The sequence below is a fragment of the Oreochromis niloticus genome, linkage group LG20 (assembly GCF_001858045.2).
Source record: "Oreochromis niloticus isolate F11D_XX linkage group LG20, O_niloticus_UMD_NMBU, whole genome shotgun sequence".
Taxonomy (NCBI): Eukaryota; Metazoa; Chordata; class Actinopteri; order Cichliformes; family Cichlidae; genus Oreochromis; species Oreochromis niloticus.
In genome coordinates this window covers 7,949,727-7,972,140 of record NC_031984.2, presented here as the reverse complement: position 1 = coordinate 7,972,140, position 22,414 = coordinate 7,949,727, and the positions used below count along the sequence as shown (strand labels likewise).

At 41.1% G+C, this 22,414-nt stretch overlaps 1 protein-coding gene across 6 annotated transcripts in view; it reads left to right on the top strand.

Moving 5' to 3' along the window:
• The window catches only part of plekhg5b (pleckstrin homology domain containing, family G (with RhoGef domain) member 5b), a 77,604-nt gene that overhangs the window by 29,620 nt on the left and 25,570 nt on the right, over positions 1 to 22,414 (top strand). Inside the window, exon 1 of one of the 6 annotated variants that reach the window (XM_005448395.4) lies at positions 11,066 to 11,271. The exons of 3 other annotated variants lie outside the window; for them this stretch is intronic. Coding sequence is in view for 1 of the 3 variants with exons in the window: in XM_019349483.2 (XP_019205028.1) it covers positions 17,112 to 17,114 (3 nt within the window). In the remaining 2 variants the exon portion in view is untranslated. Of the gene's footprint in view, positions 1 to 11,065; positions 11,272 to 11,987; positions 12,092 to 17,095; positions 17,115 to 22,414 lie in introns of those variants that run through there. 2 more of the 6 variants (XM_005448396.4, XM_019349483.2) reach the window with 2 other exon arrangements.

Here is a 22,414-nt window from a genome sequence, read left to right as displayed (position 1 = left end):
TTGATCAGTAGTGGTGACTCACAGCCCATTGTTGATTTAGTGGTGCTAGTTTCAGTCATTGTGCAATATACTGTTTATAAGATTGGGGAAACCCGCAGTCAGCTGAGACTGAAGCAGTCACTTGGATGAGTGACGAAATGTTTCTCCCACTGAAAACGCTACGTCCAGATCAACAGAATCAACCTTTTGGGATTTGCTTACCTGGATGATAGAGCATGCATCAAGAGACTTTGCTTTGAGGGGTTTTACAGTCTGTGCAGTGTATACAGTACTACACCCATATTAACTTCTGTTCTTGAATAAAGTAGAGTTGAATTCTACAGTCAATAAGTGTACTTGAATTGTATTTCTGTTTTACTGCTAATATGTAATAATTCCACTTTCAAAGTGTAAATCCTTTAGAAAAAAATCAAAGAAAAAAGGTCAAAAATGTAACTGAAATTCAAAAGATTGCTCAATTTCTCTCTATGGGTGTATTAACACGAGTTCATTATATTGAAAGACTTAAATGTGATTTATGGAAAAAGTGGAAGAAACTATATCTACATATAAAATATATACAAACTTTATCCTAAGTCAAAAAAGATGCATTCCATCTGTTTGATTCAGTCTTGTACCACAATAAAAACAGGTTTTGTAAATATATAGTACTCTATATACTGGACACATTAAAATTAAGCCTCTAAAAGCCACCTGTTGGCTGTATAATGAGTAGCAAGTGAATGGTTTCAAATGAAAGACATTCATTGAAAATATTGTTTTAAGTGAGTCACTAGTGTTATTCTTGCACCTCGATCCTACGCTGCCTGTTTCTGCTCTAGTGAGGAGCGAATAACCCAAGATGTCACAATTCCTACCACTTCTGGTAACTGTATACTTTAACTAAAGACAAGAACATTGAGGGTGAGTCATTTTACGTTTGGTGGTTTCCAGATCATGAAAAATTATTTTTGTTGTGTACTGGAAGATGTTGTGAATATTATTCATGCTCACAGCTGTTGCTCAATAGTAGAACTTGTATTGTCTGTAACGAGCTTTAAACAGCAGGGGGCATTTCATGGCAGCCCTGACCTCCAGGTCTGCTGCTGCTTATTCTCCTCCAAAGCTCAGTCTGACTAGCGAGAGGCACATTTCTCAGAAGAATTTGAGCATAAATATATCCCTCGACTTTTACTCACTCCACCCACGAAACCGATTTAGACACATCAAAGAAAGCAGTTTTTACTAAATAAAAAAAAAACACATTAAACTTTTATATTTCACTTTAAGAGTTTTTGAAATGACTCCCAATCATCTCTTTGATATGTCGGCAGCTTGGCAACAAGATACACTGCAGGCACAAATGCATAGAGAGAGAAAGCGAGTCTTGGACTTGTAATGCTCTTTTTCAGCTGTTTTATTCCCAGGCAGGCTTGCCTTTAGTCTCCTCCTGCTATATATCAGCTCCCTGGCGAGGCTGTGTCACTTCTAGTCGCAGCATGACTGGCTGGGACTTGAATGAGTCCACCTGGGCCATAATTTACTGGAATCACACCAGGTGTCACCCTGTACTTGTGCTGCTGTAGCTCAGCTCTGTCACCACGTTGAAAAGCAGAGCTCCTAAAGGTTTCTAAAAGGATTTTAAATGGCCCAACACATGTGTTTCCACTGGGTTTTTGCTGGCGTGTTTGGATACTTTTGGTTTCCTTAAGTCAGAGGGATTTGAAATCCGTCTGCAGGTGTCTGTCTGAAAGATAATGTTACGGAGTGGGTTCTCGATTGAGGTGGTGGGATACGGTAGTGCGTGCTGGTTAGTGCTCACTGCTAGTCTGAGCTTGCTTGCTGGATTGAGGTACAGACAGAGAGGAGTTTATTATCCCCCTCCTCCTTCGCTTCTATCCCCCTTCTATCCCACCGGTCCCCTTTATTTCCCTCCCTCCCTCCTTCAGGATTGACATGACCAGACAAGATGACTCGCGAGGCGTGGGTTGCTTTGCCAACGGGCCTCTCCCAGTCCAAACAGCTGGAGGCACAGGGATAATGTGTAGAAATTGACAGAAGCACAAAGGATGAGGAAATGTTTAAGTCAGCTGGATCCCCCTCGGTCTCTGTACGTGCATTGTGTGAACTTTCAGCTTCCCTCTGTACCCTTGTGTCTCCAGCTACTCTCTTCCAAATAGTTGCTTTTTAATGTGCTCCAGGTTTGGACAGATCTGGGTTAACGCCATCATTTTTTAAGCAGTTAGGACATGGAATAATTCGCAGCAAGATCGAAACTAAAGTGTGCTTTTATTTACTGTTGAATAGAAGTAACAGTAAAAATGTGGGTCTGATATCAAGTCGTATTTGCTGGGCTTAGTGAGTTTATATGACTGCTGCCTTGGAAGGCTTCTGTAACGGGGATTTTGATCTCAATGGGACTTCTTAGTTAAACCAAATATTATGAAAAGTGGCAATAGATTTGGTGATAATGTCTTGACGTAAAACGATGTATGAATCATTTTAAATGCAGTGGAAGAATTCACTCTGTCCTGACTCATGTTGATATGGGAACCTTATTGAAATAATTACACGAAACTAACATCAGTGCTGTATTTTACCTCGTTTTTTGCCATTTTAGAGAGATTGGAAACTCTCATATTTGTATTAATTTGTTGCACCTTCTTCTTCTTGAGTTGTTTAATGCCTCCAGCTGGAGAACTGGCACCAACAGCTATTTTTCTATTTCTATAAACCTAATATCTGAATAATGTCAATGTAGTATCCATTTTCTTTAGTCAGTTTAATGTGTACACAGTTAAAGTTGCTCTGTATTTGGACATGTGGAGTACATCTTATTTAATCACTCATGTTTCTGGCTGGCTTCCATTTTTATAAAAAAATTTCTCTTTTCTCTCTTTTGTTCCCACTCTTTTATGTTTTATGAGCAATCCTTTGCTTATGTTTAATGGTAATTAATTTTTATTAGTCCCAGTCTTATGTGATATACTTAGACAGAATCACCTTATTACTAGCGGCTGACTCATTCAGTCTGTTTTTCCTTTTAGCGGCTATCAGTTCATTTTGTCATGAATGTTTCTTCTTTTATAAGCACAGACACGGTGGATCTCCAGATTTGACCTTGCTTTCTGTTCCACTGAACTGCTCAGTTGAAAAGTCACACTTAACCGACACTGACAGGGACCTGCCGAGGCTGCTAAGTAAACACGTTCGTTTGGCTGGATGCCTGCTTTCTGTATCTTTGAGGGGGATCTAGGGGGGTATTAGGCGTTATTTCCTGGTAGAAATGGCTTCGGTTCTAGGTGTCATAAGCCCCTTTCAGACATACCCTCCTTTCATTAATCTGAATGTGTTAGCTGTATGAATGAGCAGTCTTGTTCTTGTTGGAAGAGGCACAACTGCAGTCTTGCTATGGGACAGTAATGTTTGCTTTTAGTAAAGGACAAGTTTGAACTACATATAGTAACATTACCAAACAGGCACATCCGCCCACATGCATCTTTGTGAGTTGTTTAATTCACTAGAAGATGTGTTGAACAGCAGTGTGTGTATATAATGACATTTTTTAAAAAGTATCTTGAAACACTGAAAACAAACACCTAAGGCAAACCAATGAAAAAAGATAAAAAAGAAAAGCGAACAAAGTTAATACTCCAAGAGAGTCACTCTTTGTGACATTGATGAAAGAACCAAACTAAATAAAGCCGTTACTGACAATAACTGTGGCCATAAAGGCAATAAATGTTCTGCTCATAACTTAAAAGGAACCTACGGTATGTCTAAACAACAGGACACCATCGTATGATTAGTGAAGCCAGCAGTATTACATAGCAGACATGTGAAAAAGGCAGCATATTTTCTCTAACAACTCACCACTTGCCTAATTGTTGTTGAATCTTCAGCCTGCGAGGATTCACATCTTTTTCTGAAAGGTCATTCAGCACGCATGGACTCTAAAACAGCCGTTCTACATCCATACTGTCCACTTCTTCTGCTCATTTTTCTGGTTTCATTGGGTCTTTTAGGAATTTCCAGTTAATGTTAGAAAATGTCCTAATGGGGAAAAATGGCTGTGTATATTTTTCTGTTTTTCCTTTGCCTTTTTTCACGTCATGCAGCTTCTTCCAGTATCTTCAAAAGAGAGCTGCTGATGGTGATTTATCTCTGGACACAACATACATTATGTTCATCAATATTCTTCACGGCTTGTATTGTAATTTAGACATTAAAGTCTTGAAAAAGATGTCAAAGGATGTGACCTCAGTTATATAAACGTTAGGTTCTTGGAAAGTTTACTCTATGAAGTAATGAGAGACCATTGATGGAAATGGTGGTCTAAAATGCTTCGGTTACTCTAGAGTGAACTGAACATTACAGGAACTGAGGAAAAGTTGCCTAATTACATTTCAACATGAAGCTTAGTACTCGAAAACTATGGTCGTAATGAGCTTTTTAGTCCATGCTTTACATTCAGAGATGTATACACTGATGCTGTTCAGAATCACTATACTTCTACTTTTTTACTGCTAAAGCAATTTTCATGTAGCAAATATTCTTATTGTTAATAAAGATTGTGATGTAATTGGTAAAAATTAACTTTTATTAGACGACCTTATTAACTAATGCTATAAACTCACCAAATTCACACAGCTTGGCTAAGCTACAGTTAGGTGACTAACATTATCTAGCTCTCTAACACTAATTAGTGGTAACTGGCTAGCTCGCCAAATTACTTCATCAACTAGTGTGGCCCACTCAAACAGTACTGACTTTTACCAACCATAAATTATGCTGTGCTGCAATGCAAAGGTTTCTTAATCACAATTGCTTACTGAAATACTAGTCAAGGCTTGGCTACGCAGTGTGTAGCTAATGCCGCCTGCTTACATCATTCATTATGTACATTTACATACAATAGTGCCACGCAATAGTGCACTTGTTGATATGTGCGGTTTACTGGGTGTTACTGAGAACTCTAAAAAGCTCAAATTATGGAGGATAATAATTAATGTCATGATGCAATGCAATGGGATGAGTAGTAAGGATAATGTAGCATCTTGTGCTTTTGCAGCCTTAAAGGCATCATGTCTAAAAAAAACAAAACAAAACAAACAAAACAAAACAAAATTTTATTGAATTTAATGTCCTGAACTTATTTATCCATCAATTTTATTCCATGTATCCATCCCAGTTTGGATTGGGTGGTCTGGAGCCTATCCCAGCTGTCATAGGCTTAAAGACAGGGTCTACCCTGGACAGGTTGCCAGTGTAACACAGTGCTAACCCAGAGAAAGGCGTTAATCTAACCCCATCCATCTCTTTGGAGTGTATGAGTACCTGGAGAGGACCCACGTAGATATGACAAGAACCTAGAATTCCACAAAGAAAAGCCACTGACTGGAGCTTATTGGTGAGAAACAGCAACGCTGCAACACCTGAGCTTAAATGCACTAAGTCAAAATAACTGAACCTTTAACTTCTCGCCACGTTCATCTAGTCCAGCGGTCCCCAACAGTTTTTGCGCCACGTACTGGTTTATGTCCGACAAGATTTCCGCGGACCGGCCTGTAAGGTGTCGTGGATAAATACAACAAAATAAAACCAGTATCGGTACAAAAAAAAAAATTATTCATAACACACAGGAAAAGACCCAGGGAAACCAAGTTAACGATAAAAACGATTTAAAAAATAACAATAAAAACCCTGAAAACCATAAATTTCACACCCGAGCCTCAAATCTCGCGGCCTGGTACCAAACGACTCACAGATCGGTACCAGTAGGTAGGAAAATAGTAGGTAGGAAATTCAGTTTTAAGGAACTCTAACTTAGGAATATAGGTATTTATTGCATATATTCTCTATATAACTTATTCATTTGTGCATTGATTCAAAAAAATGGAAACATCTGACAGTTCAAACCAGAGATTCGGTGTGCTATCCAGTAAAGTCTCAGTTGTAAGAACAGTCTGGATTAAACTGTCTGGCCCTCTCTTGCATTATAACGTTTTGTTTTGATTCACTGTTAATCATCTCTTTGTTAGGATCCTGTTTGTTTTATGATTGACCAGTCTGCTTGAAGTCATTAAACCCAACACAACAATAAGGGAAAAAGTGTGGAAAGCTTTAGTGAAATAATAATTTTGTTTAATTCGCAATTTTGGCGCAGCAGTTGACTTTTGGATGTGAACACTATTACTTTAAGTAGCCTTGGAAATGATTTTACTACCTTGAGAAAGAATGAAATCATAATCTGTGTTGCTTCAGAGTAATCTTTTGTGTTACGTTGCACACCATGCTTATCCTGTTAAATCACAAAAATATCTTCTGTGTTTTGGGTTATTACTCAAAAGTGATATTCCCATAATTATGTGGACATTTCTCTCCAATGGCGTAACACTGTTGCGTGGATCCCTGCAACGGTGCAAGCTACAACAGCTCCTTCTTCTTCAAACAGACACACAGCCTTTCTCTAAAAGGCAATAAGCAGATCTTTTGCCTGTGTCTACTTTTCCAGCCCTATGAAAGATTTCGTTCCAGAGAAAGACTCTGATGCTGTGTTTAACGTCAGACCCTTGTCACCTACCAGTATTGAAGATTGGCAGTGAAATATCCGGTATGAATGTAGCTAATTCCAGAGAAATGGAAGAGCACAGTCACAACTGTCTTATTTACTTGGAACTTATAAAGTAGTTGTTTGGGTTTTTTTTTTTTTTTTTTTTTTTTTTTTTTTAAAGCTTTTACTGGAATTTGTACTTGTTTTGACAAGAAGTAATGAAAGTGCGATTTTGCATTTTTTTGAACACGTCCACTAGTGCCATTTGCATCACTGTTTGTTTAGCATGCTGTTTTTTAGTAATCTGTCTCTTATACTTCATTCATGATGTCAGCTTTCCAAATAAATGGCAAATCATGTTTGGTTTGTGTCACTGAGCTCACCTTTGGTCACTAGCTCAGGGTAGTGGCTGGAAGAATGACATGTCAAGTGTGAAAGTCCAAGGGTGTGATTGTTTTGGAGATTGGACTAGAGTCTGTACTCCTCCATATCCGAAGAAGTCAGTCGAGATGGTTTGGCCATGTGTCCTATTGGGTATGAGTCACCCTGGGGGAGATCCAGAACATGCTCACGAGACCTAGAACACGCTAGAGAGTCTCTCTCAACTGGCTTGGGAACATGACCTGGACCAGTGGCAGTAATTGGAAGGTTGATGGATGGCGGATTGGATGGATGAATGACTGGATGACCAAAGGAGTATCTCTACCAAATTGGCTATATGGACAGCTGCATGCTGAGGCAAGAAACTGGGTTAGTGAAAGTAGTGCGAGTGGTTCCCTGTCCTCATAATCAGCTGATTTTGCACAGTCCCCTTTGCATCTTTAATAAAGACCTGAACATTTTTATCCTAATACTATGAATATTTTTAGTTACAAGCCATCAAAGTACATGGGTGCCATTTGAAATTTTGCATTTTTTTTAATTCATATTATTTTTTCACTATTTTAAGCCCTCATTGTTTCATAAGTATAGGAGATATCCACAATGAAGTTCAAAGCATGTTCAAGATCTGTTAAAAATTGCAACCGGATACCTTTTACACCCCATATGTCACAGTCTAAAGCAAAAATGTTCTGTCTTTCCAAATCTGAGCAGCAATATCATAGGATATGTCAGAAACAATAATTATCATCTTGGATATTTGATCAACTTTCTGGTAATTCAATAGAAAAAACATCAAGTGTGTTTGAGGTAAATGTTTAAGGATCATATCACCATGCGGGAAAGATGGTGGCTCAAAACAAGTTGTGGCATATTGAAAGGCCACATTTTTCCCATATGTTGTTATCAGAGTCATCATCTAACTTCTGTATCAAAATAACCTTCTAATATAGTCTGTAAAATATAAAGCCGTAATATGGAGAAGAACACATTTCAAAAAATATCACACTGATTAAATAACTTTAGCTCCTGAGGTCCATTCACTTTGAGCACAAAGGAGAAGTTGGGTTGTAAAGACTCAGGTAATTCTTAATTTTTCACACAGACTTGTGTATGAATGCAATGATGGTGAAATGTGGAAAAAGCAAAAGCCCGTTGACGTGGCTCGGTGGAAAGAAAATCAGCGCGATGGACATTCAGCAAAAACAAACAAGATGGACAATGACTTGTGTGTCTCTTTCCATACATTGTCTCCACAGGAAGTGCAAACACTAGTTTGTGTGTGTGTGTGTGTGGGGGGGGGGGATTAGGGACAGCAGTTCAATCCCATCCAAGAGGTTCCCAGTCAGGAAACACCATCGCAGTGGACTGGGGAATAACAGGAAGAGGGTACCTACCTGACTGACGCTCCTATGGAAACGGTTGACCAATTTAGCCTAGCTTCAAAGCGTTAGGAAAAGGCCTAGAGTGTAGAGATGGGATGGGAAAACAACCCCCACACCTCCCTTGCATGCGAAGAGTCTTCTCAAGGCAAATCCTGCTAATTATTGGTTGTGAGTGTTTTGAGAATGTAAACAACCGCTGCTTAATGAAATGCTTTGAGAGTGGCAGTCAGCACAGCTTAGTTAGAGAGGCGATAATAAGCTTTGAAAAATCTCTAATTTAATGTGTGTTATTATGGCTGTGGAAGCATGTAATGCTTGCTCTCTACATCGCTCTCAATTGAAGCCAGACACGAAACTGGAACTTCCAGCAGCATCGTGAGTGAATTATTGGTCTTTTAATCTTTTCTTTTTCCTTACGTGTCTTTTTCTTCTTCTCGCTGACTTGCTTTTCTTTGTTAGCTTAATGCTCACATTTCCCTTCCTTTTGTCCTCTTTATTTAGCAACTGCCTTGAAGATTTAAAGAAATAAAATCGGGGCTTACAGTTATTGAAGGGTTAATGCTAAGGGTAGGCATCAAGGGAAGGCCACTGAAGTCCGCTCCCTCTACAATGGCACTGCCACTGGGGGCTAATCCTTCTGGGTAATTGCATCTCTGCTATCCACTCTTAAATATAGCCTCCCCCTGATTAACGTTGACAGCGGGGGGTGGCGGGGATGATAAAGATTCAACAGGTAGCCTTGTTTTGAAGTTGTGAGAGAAGAAGAGGTGGGGTTTGTGTATTATGACCTACCCACTTGACTGCTCGATCCTCCCCAAAGTCTACCCTTGCCTCTCTTGTGCTCCCCCCCCACCCGAGCCTCAGGGGTCTTGAATTGTTTTTTTGCGAGCTGGCTAATTGTGGGGGATTTAAACATGGCTCATCTCAGATTAACCTGAATGACAACAGAACCGAGAGTAGTGGGCTGAGTGTTTGTGGTCAGCGCAACAGACTGTAACAGGAAATTTAGGCTGTAAATCACACATGCTGCTGCACTACAAGCCCACACAAGGCTTCACCCTCCTACACATACCGCACCAAACTAGGGCTACAAGTAATGACTGTTCATTGCACACTATTAATAATTTGTTTGGTCACTAAATGTCAGCAGTTCAAACCTTTTAAAAAAAAAAATCAAGCCGGAAAAAGACATTTAAATAACGAAAAAGGGATTTTTTTTTTTCCTCCTAAGAGGCAAAAGAGAGGACTCGTTGATTTAAAACGACAAACAAAAAACTGTCTGACACAAAAAGAGCAGCACGTCATAGCTGTTAATCCACAGATTCCATCCATTTGTTTTCTTAACTGTTTTTCAAGTTTAGCTGTATCCCAGCTGTAGCAGGGTGACACGCTGCCAGTGTAACACAGAGTGAAAGACATTCATTCACACCTATGGCCAATTTAGAATAACCAATTAACTTAACCCCACTAACTACATGACTTTGGACTGTGGGAGGAAGTCAAAGTATCTGGAGAAAACCCACAAAGATCCACATAGAATATGAAAAGTCCACACAGAAAGCCTCAGCTAGCCAGTGGATTTGAACCCAGGGTTTCTTGTGAGACGGTACTAAACACTGCACCAGTGCGCCACCTGCTAATCTGCAGATTACCTTTAATTAATTAATCAGTTAAGAAAGAATGGCTCCACAGTGAAGTGGTTTAAACAAGCCAAAGATCTCTGGTTTGATTCCAGGCAGACCCAAATCCCTTTGGGGTTGTGTCAGGAAGGGCATGAGACGTAAAAATCTGCCAAACCAAACATGCTACCTGCTGTGGCCGTCCTTTGTGAAAAGGGAGCTGCCAAAAATAGTTAATTAGTTAGGACACAAGTCATGTTTTAACAGGCCAGAATTCATACTGTGAGATAAAAACAAGCAGAAATTCCTAAACCGTTTCTCAAATATTTGTAACTTTTCCTGTAAAGCGACTGACACTGACTAGCAAAATTACTTTGAACAGTTGACTGCTGCAGACTTTCTGTTTTAAATGCATCTTCGAACTTGAGTTGAGAGAAACCGGCTGATGTCACTGTGACGTAATCCGGGTGATTTTTTTCACGCAGATGTTTCTCAGGAGTAACAGGATACCTTGTACATGTGGTTTACCAGTCTGAGCACTCAGAGGAGCCATCTAGTGATCTCATGGCTTTGACATATAAACATAGGGGATCGGCCCTTTAAAAACTTCTCAACTTTAAAAGATGACAAAAAGAATTGGGAAAATGTGTGACACCTGAATACCTTTGTTTTGTTTTTGATTTCCTGTCTCCTTCATCATCATCTGTTTTCCCCCTAAAACTGATCCAGACTGAACAAAAGGGAGCCGTGAACGTAGGTTTAAAAGTGTGCCGATGGCAATGTTGACAGATTTACTTCCTTTTCCTCCCCCTGGTCAGCACTTTGGAAAGAAACCAAACTCAACTCCCTCATTTGACCTTCTGCCCCTGTGGGGTCAAAGTTCAAATTACGTTCTAAATCAAGCTGGGGAGCTGAGCTTAGGCACGAAGAAGCAGCTATTCTGTAATTTGCCTGTTTAGTTCGATGGTGAAACCTCAGCTTGTCTGATGGAAAATCAATCCGCTTCTCAGGGAGAAAAAGAGTTTAAGTGTGAGTTTAGATGAGTCAGCCTGGATGTGTGTGAGCTTGTTGGGTGAGAATGAGTAGATGGGGTGGGGTTGATTATTTCTGTCTGTGCGTCTGGCGTAGTAAAGAGAGTGAGGCTCTCAGCTTTGTCACACTCTGTCGATCCAGCCGTGTGTCGTATTAACAGCGTCACCCTGAAACTCTGAATTATTTTAGGAACTAGAAAAACTCAAATTATACAGCAAGTTCAGTTCACTTTGGGACTAAAACTTTCACCACCTGCTGCCTATCGGACGCTGGAGATATCGATCTGTTACCTTTGCAGAGGAGTGGAGTTTTTCTATGGCAGGTAAAGATAACGTAGATTGTTTTTCTTAGATTTTGCGGTGATGGTGCTTTTAAGTTTTCCTTTTTTTTTACATAAGTTTGTGAAATACTCGTCCCAGAACAGCTGGGAGAAATGCGCTGCTTTAGCAGTTTCAATTCACGTGGGGCTTTATCTGGATATTATCGCTTTCACTGGCTGATTTTTACTTAATGGTTTATTTTGTCTAGTCAAAATAAACTCAATGTGTTGAATTCGTTATATGGGAAAAAGCAAAGTTATCTCATTTGAGTAGTTTTTGGACTTCTTTGCTTGACAAATGAATGATATGAGGAATTAATGACTTCAAAGTGGGCAGACCTTCAGTTACAGTTTTCTTTCTGGGCAGTACTTGTCTTATTCCTGCCTGTAGGTATCATCTACATCTGTGCAGACCAGCACTTTAAGTCTGTTTTTCCTCGTATGTCTGCATATTTCACATCTGCTTCTTATATCAACAGACCAGTGTACACCCTGGCACCCACCGCTGTTCTCTCCTTTCCATATTCTTTATACCAAACTGGAAGTGGTTTCCAAATAATCAATTTCCAAGTCGTATTCGGAACATCTTGCATCCAAATCAGCATTCATTGAAAGTTCTCATTTCACTTGGAATAGCCAGTTCTCCCCCCCCTCTCACTTCCTCCTTTTTTGGTCTTGCTCACCGCCCTCCTGTCTATCCCGCTCTCTTCTCCTACCCTGAAGCTATGGATCGGAAGGCTGGTTACGTCATAGTCAGCCAGCATTGACTGAGACAGCAGTCAGTACACTTGACTTTGTCCAAGCAGAGAGAGAGCAGCTGCTGGTGAGTGGTGTTTTTCTCATGAAGTTGTATTGATGGTCTTGAATGGTGAATGGTGTCGAGCCTGTCATTTAGTTCTTCATCTCTAAGAGGATTTATTGGTGTTTTTCTTCTCACGAGGCATGCGTTTTATTTTATAGTGTTTTCTGCTTTTTCCTCATTGACAGCATAGTGACAGTAGCATGTGTCATCTGGGTTTCCTGTAAATATTTGACCGAGTAGCAGAAGTTGGGGTCAGCTGCGTTTCTGCTGAAGTCAGTCAGATAATTTGATTTCAGTCAGTTTAGCTCACTTTAATGTTCTTTTAAATTCATACAGCCTGTAAAGGAGATGAAAAAAAGTAGGAGTTTTTTAAAGTGTTGGCATTCTTTTTCCTTGGCGGGGGGGAGCTTTAGTAAAATGAGCTGTGAAAAAATGAGGAGGTAATATTTTTCTTGGGCAAACTTCATTGCATGTTGAAACATAACTTTCTCTGGAATGCGTTGTCTGTTTTACCCCAAAAAAAGAGTTGCAGTATTTCCTGTGAGCATGTTTGTTCCTGAGTCGGTTACTTTCAGTGGCAAACTCGGAGAGCCGTGTGCTGACAGATGAACCTTTGGATCTCATTCCGCCTTTAGATGGTTTGTCTGGTGCTCTGCTGTACGTGATATGGGGAAATGATAAAGGAAAAGCATGTTGATGCATCCCCAAGTCAGTCATTCACAGAATAGTTAATGAATATATGGAAACGGCACCCAATATAATTTGTATACATTCTCATCTAATCTGTTACCAGAAGAGGAAGTAGAAATGTATTTCTCATGTTTTCCTTGTTGTGGCAATATAAATATTGTTCATGTGTTAGTAATACAGAATAGGCCCATTTATTCTAAATGGCTATATGTAATCTGGGAAAACCCAGTCCTTGTTCATCATGTGTCACTTTGCAGAGGAGGATGACGTTAAGAAATACTGTATACAATTACGGGTATCTCCAGTCTGCAGTGAGAATCTAAATGACCCTGATAAAAAGATTGCGATATGTCTACTTTTGGCGTAATTCAGCTTAAAATAGACTTTATTAATCAATTTAACTGGCAATCTGACACAAGAGCAGTGACAAAACAAAGTTTGCGGTGAAGGAGGAGGGGGGGGAAGTCAGCCAGATGATCATACAAGCTTATTTTGAAGAGAAAACACGTTAAAGTGATTACCCAAACTCTCTGGTGTAAACATCCACCACAGTTTACAGACGGACTTCCTGCTTCATCTGAGATCTGCTGTACTTGCCATAGCTGAGCAAACATTTCATATTCCTGCGGTTGATTGTTGTGCCTGCACTCCTAGTTTTATCTCAAACTTAAGATAAACTGAATAAACTGTTTACTTTATTGTTAATGGAGCTCTTACGAGAACAATGTTCGATATCGCAAGGTGCACCATTTGGTTTAAAGGTGGAGTTTGCATGTTTTTTCCGAATACTCGTCCCAGTGTCCAAAGACATGCTTGGTAAATAAACTGGTGATTCTAAATTGATCATAAGTGTGATTGTGTTGACCCTGCAGTACACTGGGTTTACCCCACTTTTTGCTCAAGCACCGCATGTTTCCTTTGCATTTTGCTTTAAAATGCTTTTTCATTGCATTCTAGGTGATTTTTGCCATTTCCGTCTTATGTCCAGTTCTTATTCTGAGAATCTTGCCATGTTTGTTTTACTTTTATTCCACCGCCCAAGCAGCTGCAGTGTCGTAACAGTGACGTCCACTCCAAATTGGTCTATATCGCCCCGAAGACAGAGTGCTATACACAAACAGTAGGAGTTAACATTTCTTTATTCTCTTAGAAATCTTTGGCGTAACAAAGATCTGCAAAAGGTTTTCCAGTGGCAGTGTGAATGTCAGAGGCGTACATAAGTGTCTCATTTTACAGAGTGCTAAATAACTCCTATTTAGAAGATGTCGGCAGGGTATTTCCTTAGTATGTCAGGAAGGAGTTGGCAGATCATGTCACATTGATCATTTTTATTTTCCCTCACTGGATAGTAATTTGCTTTTACTTTCACTTTCACTGGTTGGTTAGATTTAGGAACTAAATACTGTGTTTCATAATATCAGTACTTTGGGCCAGCTTAAATGTGATGCCAAGGGTTCCTTTTATGAGTGTCTGCATGCAAGTTAGGGATGAGACCCTTCCCACTTCTGCTATGAAACCAGTGCCTCATTGCATAGATCCTAGCATGAGTTCGACAAAATGGCAGTATCTGATGCAATGGGAATGAGAACAGGCTAATTCGTTATTGCTCCTACAGGGACTTTCGGCTGATGAGAACTTTTACTTCTTCCCAGAAACATGCAGCTATAGACTTCTTCTGCTATTTATAGTATTTTACAACATCTTAAAAAAAGAAGAGGCCCTTTTTTTCCATCACCATTTTAGAAATCACATAACCTTTCATAAAATTAGAACAAATCATGGACCATGTGTCATTGTTCTCAAAAGGACTGCAAACAGAATTTCTGAACATCCATCTGAAGATCCTAAAGTGACCTTCAACTTCTCTGCTGTGGATGAAAATCCTTGGCAGGTGTCTGGTTTTTAAAAGTGTTTAAAAATGTTGGCATGGAGAAGCGAAGTACCTATGTCCGATAAAATTTCAGTTAACTGAATTAAAAATGATTCCGCTGACTTGCTGACAGTTACTAGTTTTAAGTAGTAAAACTGCAAACAGAGTAAAAGTATAAATGATCACTTCTTCTTGTCCACTGATTCAATCGGCAGTATGTCATGTGTGGGTCATTAGGCCGTATATCCGTGCTTTTATTGTTTTATTTCCACTTGCCTTTGAATGACATCATCCCTTGTTAACTGCTCCTCCTGCTTGCACTTGATCTTTGTTTAGTGAATGAGTACCATCACCAGAATTTACCACTGTCGGCCTTTTTATGAGTATACATAAGTTTGGCCAACACACGGTTTCGCTCTCACTCTCTCTTTCTCACACACACGCACACGCGCACACACACGCACACGCACACACACTTGGGCTCTCTCTTGGATGGATGTAACACAACAAGTGCCTCTGTTTGAGTAAATCCATATGTGTGCAAGGCGTCAGGACTGTACTGTACCACGGTGAGGGAGAGTCTCTTAATGAGGAACAGGCGTGCAGACAGGCAGACAGTCGTGTTGCATAAGGGCAGCAGTAAAAAACCGGGGCCTGGCTATCCTCCTCCGCCCCCTTTGCTTAGCCAGAGGACAGATGGCAGCAGAAGAAAGCGAGCCAAGGAGCAGCAGCGGCGGCGGCGGCACTCTCCAATGGCACTCCTCAACAGATGCATTGTTTATTTATTGAAAAATAAATCAGACGTGGGCCTGGCCTGCCCAGGCTACCTCTTTGATCTCCTGCAGCCTTACTCTGTGCTGTTTTCAATCCCACCTACTGGGCCACAGCTAATGGCAACTCTGTAATGTTTAGGAAAGTAGGCCCACTTCAGCATACACAGGGAGGCCCTATGGGGCTGCGTGCTTTGGTCCCGAGAGGACAATGAAAGGGGGCTCTTAAGACAAAGGTACTGAAAAAGAAACGCAGCTTGATAAAAAGAACACTCATTGTTCAGACATCTGAACTTATCCTTCACGCTTAATTTGGTAGCTGATATTGTATTTGTAGTTAGTATTACAGCCACATGCAGCTCTATGAGTAGCATGGGCGAAAGCACCTGGCATAATCTGATTAAGTTTTTTTTTTTTTTTTTAAACTGGGAACGAAAGGAATACTTAAAGGTGTGAAGCTGGAATAAGTGACTGAATATAACAGAGGGTTAGATTCTCTTTTAAAAAGGGAGGCTAGTTTATAGGTGCCTTAAATCGGCATTATTTCTACTGGTCAGGAAGGGATGACCCCTCTGGTTGCATAAATTGTATAGAGGGCTATAGGAAAACAACACTTTGCTTTCCCTTGGTTTCTCAGTCAGATCCACCTCTGCCTCACTCTCTGGTCCAGATGACAATGGCTGAAATGCTCAGGCTGAGTCTTAGAGGCACAACTTCACAAACCAATAGGTGACCTCCCCAATAGGTGATCTCACAGGTGTTTAGAAAAGGTAAAAAGAGCTTAATTGCGCCCACAGATGCCTTCTCCAGGTCTCACAAACCCTACAGGAGGGATGGAGCACTATATTTCCTCATTTGGTGTTTTGATAATACTCAAACTATTATAAACCAGTGCTCCCAAATCTTCCATAGGTGTTCAGTCAACTTATTCACACCATCTTGCGCTGTACATGGGAGCAGGATAAAATGATCAGTTAGAAAAACTTTTTAATTTGCAGTGACCCGTTCCACAAAGGGGGCAAGTCGGTTATCTTTGATTAACCAGTGGATCCCCTCATAGTAGCAGCAGAGGATTCGGGTTATATAATAACTACTTGTTTGAACTACAGCAGCTCCGTGTACTTCATTTCCCAGAGAAGGTAGGGTACACTTGTGTTTGTGTAGTGTCTTGTATTTATGCAGACAGGTCAAACATTAGTACATAAGTGTATTTGACTGTAAAAAATCAGACGGTGTTTATCTGCCTTTAAGCCTTAGACTATGAACCACTGGTGATGTGTTCTTGTGTCTGAGTTACCTTTAATTAGTTTGATGTTCTAGACTGTGTGAGTTCATCTGGCCAAAGTCTGTCTGGATGTTTAACTGACTTAAATGCAGTCACACTATTTGAACAAGACTGTGCATGACTATTGCTGGTCTGGTGCTAACCAATCATTTGTGTGCGTAGGTGTGCTTATTGAGATGCACTTGAGCATTTTTCCTTCCGTGTTTTTTGTAAGTGGGGCAGGAGTGTGGGGGTGTTCACAGCTGGAAGAAGGTGAGAGGTTGACTTGTAGCAGGATTATCCAGAACCAGCCGCATAACTGATGAGCAGCGGTGTTGAAGCTAACATAACTGACTGCGAAGGAGAATTTCTACCAGCTGCCAAATCAGTCAATGCATGCATGTCAAGACAGGACCTTAACACAGCTTCTTCTGTGGGAGTGGAACGATGGTAAGCATCAAATTTGGCGTGTGTAATTAAACACACTGCACATAGATGTCACCTGCAATCTCAATAAAGACTGGAGTGCAGTGAGCTCCTTCACTGTCTGACAGAAGCTTGACCTCGAACAATACATTCAACTTAAACAAACAGTGTTATGCATTATACCCAACATGAAGCATACAGTGTTTTTGTGTTGATTCAGGCTACCTTTGATTCCATGCTCTCTATCGTGTGTGTGTGGTGGTGGACGGGCTGGGGTGGGGGGTGGTTGATGACAACCACTTTGAACAATGATAGGGAGTTGAGTTTGTTCTATGGGTGTGGGCACCACTGTGACAAACAGCCATGTCTGTCGGTGCAGTAGAAGAGTGTTGTGTAGGAATAGGCAATGAAAAAATATGTTTTATTCCTTTAGAGCTATGTGTTTCTCTCAGATGCAGAAAGTTTACATGTATTACATAAGCCTATCTAAATCTTACCCCTCTGTGCGCTCACATATCCACCCTGGAATATACACACACTCTAAAAGTAAAACAACATTTATTAAAGGGGACTTATTATACCCATTTTATATTCCCAGCTCAGTCGATTTATTCTTAAACACCTTAAGATACTGCCCCTCAGTTCATCCACTGACTGAAACAAGCCATATAAGTTGTATTTCCACATCTTTTAAGATGGTGAATCTCAAACTGTGAGGGATAAAGCCACTGCAGCTGGAACATCAACGACAAGAGTGAAAAGAAAGAATGAAACAAAAAAATAATAAAACCTAAGACTGTGTTTAATGATTTCTAAAAGTTGTGTAGCGCAGGGTGTGAACTTTTTTTCTGTCATTTGATGTGTGGCATGCCAGAAAAACTGCTGCTTTCAGTCAGCTTTATTTTGATTGGCTGCCCCTCGTCAACAGATGGTTTGAATAGCAGGTGGGACGAGGATTTCTGCCCATAGCCGGAGCTGTGTGTGTGAGATAAGCATGTTAGAAATATCCCTTCTCTTTGACAGAGCCAAGAGTGGAAAAAACTGCCCGAATGTTTGTGGCCATTTTTAATATGAGCATCCGCCACTGTAAAAGCATATCCATCCATCCATTCGCTTCCACTTATCCTTTTCAGGGTCATGGGGGGTGCTGGAGCCTATCCCAGCTGTCTTAGAGCGAGAGGCAGGGTACACCCTGGACAGGTCGCCAGTCTGCCGCAGGGCTAACACATAGACCCAAGGCTAACACGTGTTAGCCCTGTAAAAGCATATATGACAGAAAAAATCAAAGCATAACGGGTCTCCTTTTTATTTCTTCTTCTGGGTGTCTACCAAATGTCTTCTTGAAGCTGTTACCACTGCTCCTGCTTTCAATTGAAAAATATCAGAAAACACAACTTCCTATTATTAACCCACAGTAGCTTTTGGTTTCATGTTACAAAAATGTTTCGCTTTTGCCTCGGGGTTAATGCACTCCTTGTGAACTTGTGTCTGTACTGGGGTCTAGCCTGTTTGGGGCTGCCTCAAGGAATGCTTGAAGACAGTCATGCATGGTTCCCGTGGTAAAGCTCAGGAAAGCGCCTGTGCTCTGCTCTTTAAGTTACCAAGACGTATGCGTCCGAAACCAGCCGATGAGTCATTTTAAACAGGGTTCACTTGTAAGAATAAAAGACATTGTATGAGAACAATTCTGACAAAGCACAAAGCTCAACCTGCAGGCTCAACTCTCTTGAAGTGTGGTGTCAACTCTGACAGGCGACAGTAAGGGTGGGATTAACACTGTACTTTCAGCGACTTCAAACAGTACTTGTGGTTTTACAAGCGCCGGTACACCGCACATGAGGACGAACTGACTGATTTGGCAAACGTACAGGACATTTGGTTATAGCAGCGCACGTGTCCTCTCTGAGCTTTTTCGATTCAAACCATCCGGGGCTGTCTACTGTGCAGTGGATGAAACATTCCTGAACAGGGTTACACTGGGCCAGGGTCTGTGATTAAAAACAAAAATCACTCTGCGGCACCACTGATGATCACTGATTTGTGTGTTTTTGTAGATGAATTGGATAGACTGGTTTAGTCTTCTATCAAGTTTTAAGCTTATCAACGTAATAAGTAACTCTTCTTTTTTGTATTTATAATGTAAGATGGGTTTAGTTTTTCTGAATAGCTGATAGATTCCTATCAAACTCCACGTCCTAATGACACTTACACAACAAAACTAGGATAAGTCTTTTTCCCCCCTCTTCTTTCAGACCACACAGAGAGGAACCATATCTCATTGGTCACATACCCCCTCTTCTTCTCCAACTTTAACATGATGCAAACACACAGTGATGCGTGCTATTACATAAGCGCTAGGTGTTCTCTGGCAGGACAAGCTGTTCCGGAGGAAGGCTGAGTAAGGTTTAAGGGGGAACTGAAGTCAGGTTGCAGACAGGCAGGAGTGTAACTTTGGCTTTTTGCATTACTGAGCAGATTGTCTTCAAAGCAGCCCTGTGATGGATGGGCCTCGTATCACACTCGCTCAGATCTGTAATCTGGGTCTGCAGCCTTTCTCTCTGTGTGCGGAATTATATGATGCACTAAGACTTATTACCAGCTTGTGAGGATGTGGCAAACTGTCCGCACTTATTTAAAATTGTCCTCAGGATACCAAAATTGGTGGTGGTGGTGGTGGTGGTGGTGAGGGGTTTGCAGCCAAATTAAACTGCCTGGCTGTTGTGGCTCCAAACCCACAAGTTTCATCTTTTAATTATAAATCATGTTTAAGAAATTTGAATTTAAACTTAAGATAACCATTCCCCACTGTAATGTCATTAAGGTCAGCTGTGTGAAGTAGCCTAATGTTCTGTAAAGCAATTTTTCTTTAATAAAATAATCCTCAGCTGTCATGTATGTGTGTGGATATAGCCTCACTGTGTGTCCCTGCATGGACGACTGTGTTGAAGTAATCCTGATTCACCTCAGGAGACTCGAGTCATCTTCTTTCAAACAAAAACGGCTTTATTACAGCTGAACGACTGCTGTGCGGCTCATCGATGACACAACTTTTGAGCAGGCATGCCTGTATTTGTGTGTTCAATTATGCATGTGGGGAGAATTGGCAAGCTGCAGGATGTGTGAAAGCAAGGATGCATAAGCGCGTGCCACGTGGCATCGGATCTGGTAAGCCAAGTAGAGGGGCCGCTGTTGGGGCCTGTGTGTGTATTCTCAGCTGTTGAGTAAGGGGCGAAGCTGGGGCTGTGTGTGTGTGTGTGTGTGTGTGTGTGTGTGTGTGTGTGTTTGTGTTTTCAGCGTTTTCATCTGCAGTCATGCCGCCTCAAACTACCCCACTAATCCGGGCAGATCTGAGAGCAGGCACGCAGGGGACTGACGCGATGCACTCACATGACACATGTTGTCTCGCACACACTCATACGTTCACCGTCCGAGGCATGCGCGGCTTCCTGTCAGCTGTCTCACACCGCCACCTCCAACTTCATTTGTACCCTCCTCCACCTTTTTCCATTTTGATCCATATCCAGAAATGGTTCGTAAAAGTCAGGCTGTACCTGAATAACTGTCCGATAGGAATGTTCAGTATTGCAAAAATCTCAGCTGCACATATCCTGAACTGCTACATATCTCTGATAGCCAAATCTATCTTGTGATGACTGTGAGATTACAGGCTTTTCTAGGTCTATTTGACTTTTTAACAGTTGGTGCTTTTTGGTTCACCAGGAGAGGCATTAGTTCATCCTATGATGCGTCCATTTATCTTGGCTAAAGCATCCGATTTTTTTTTTCAGCTGCTTTAGTTCCTGCAGGAATGTGAACGCCCTGACTTGATAGTGAGGAGGGCTTACCTATCTTATTGTCTAAATATGGCTTCTTATTTGCTTGTATTTCTCTGGTCTGGTTCTCTTTGTGTCTCCACACTTCATGGAAAAGTTAGCATCTCTGTGTGATGAGACATTTGACGCTGCCATTCAAAAATGCGTGTGTGTGTGTGTGCTGACGTTCACTTCAGAGAATCATAAGCATGTGATGTTTTAACAACTTTCTATCACTTGTTTCTAGCTGTTGAGTGGTGAGGTGAGGTCAGTGACTCAGATGTGAGACGCAGCAGTTATCTGTACCTGCAAGTTACAGAACGTCATCGACTGTGGCTATTGAGAAATGTTCTAACCCGGATTCTGGCTGTTCTTTTAATCCTCCTTTACCACAGTCACCACAAAGTGAGCAATACTTGCAGATACGGCTATTTGCTAACTAGGTCGGTCTATTTACACGATGTTTATCACTGAATAGTGCTCATGTGAGGACTTTTAATATGATTATCAGCACCCGAGTCTGAGTTTTTACAGCTGAAATCTTTTATTCATGGGTATGACCATCATTTCTGTCTGTAACTTTAGCAACACACCTGCTTGACTATCTGCAATCGTTTCAGTATGACAGCCCAAACTATAAAAATCAAGTTGTAATTAACTCGAATTGCTGTTTAACCTCATGTCTGTTCACTACAGTACAAAAGGCCATTCTCTCATTAACTTCACTGCTCTTTCTCTCGCTGTTGTCTCTCAGTCTCTATTTAAATCTTCTCTGGTTGAAGCTGTGTCTGGGTACAGTGACCCTGAGTGCATCAGAGGAAGGGAGGAGTCTATGCTGGTGGTGGCAGAGGACAGAAACGACAGAGCTGGAGAGAGGAAAATGAGAAGAAGACCCTGGCTTATGGGGCTGTTTAATCTCTGCAGGACCGTCAGATGGCTTTGACAGACCACAGGCACCAATTAGGCTGCAAGATTAGGGGGCTTTGTACTTCTGAAAAGCTTCTGGATGGACCTTTTTATTTTTCCTTCCTGCCTTGCCTTTATATCTTCACCGGGACTCCTCACCCTTCCTTAACCCTACCGCTCACTCCCTTCCTCCCCCCTTTTTGTCCTCCTGCAGCTCTGCGATCTGCTCCTTAAAATCTGCGATTATATCTGGCTAGACATTGAGAGGAGGGGATTAATAAGGCAGCTTGTCAGTGTGGGTTGACAGGGCTGCACTGTGAATTAGCAGACCAAAGAGGGGGCAAGTTGAATGTTTACTGGGGTCTTCAGTGTCCGCTCAGAGTTCAGGTCCCATCTGCACAATGTAAGGGTACAGTGCCAAGGCTGGGAACATTGTACTTAAATCTGAGTCTATCGTGTCCTCTTAAACTCCTTTCTTTATTGATGTATTGTCTTTGTGCATATTATTGTGCCTATGTGCATATTATTGCCTAAAATAGGCTTATGTAATGGGTATGGCATCTACCGCTTGCCTTCTATAGTTGTTTACATGTAAGCCAGGCTGTC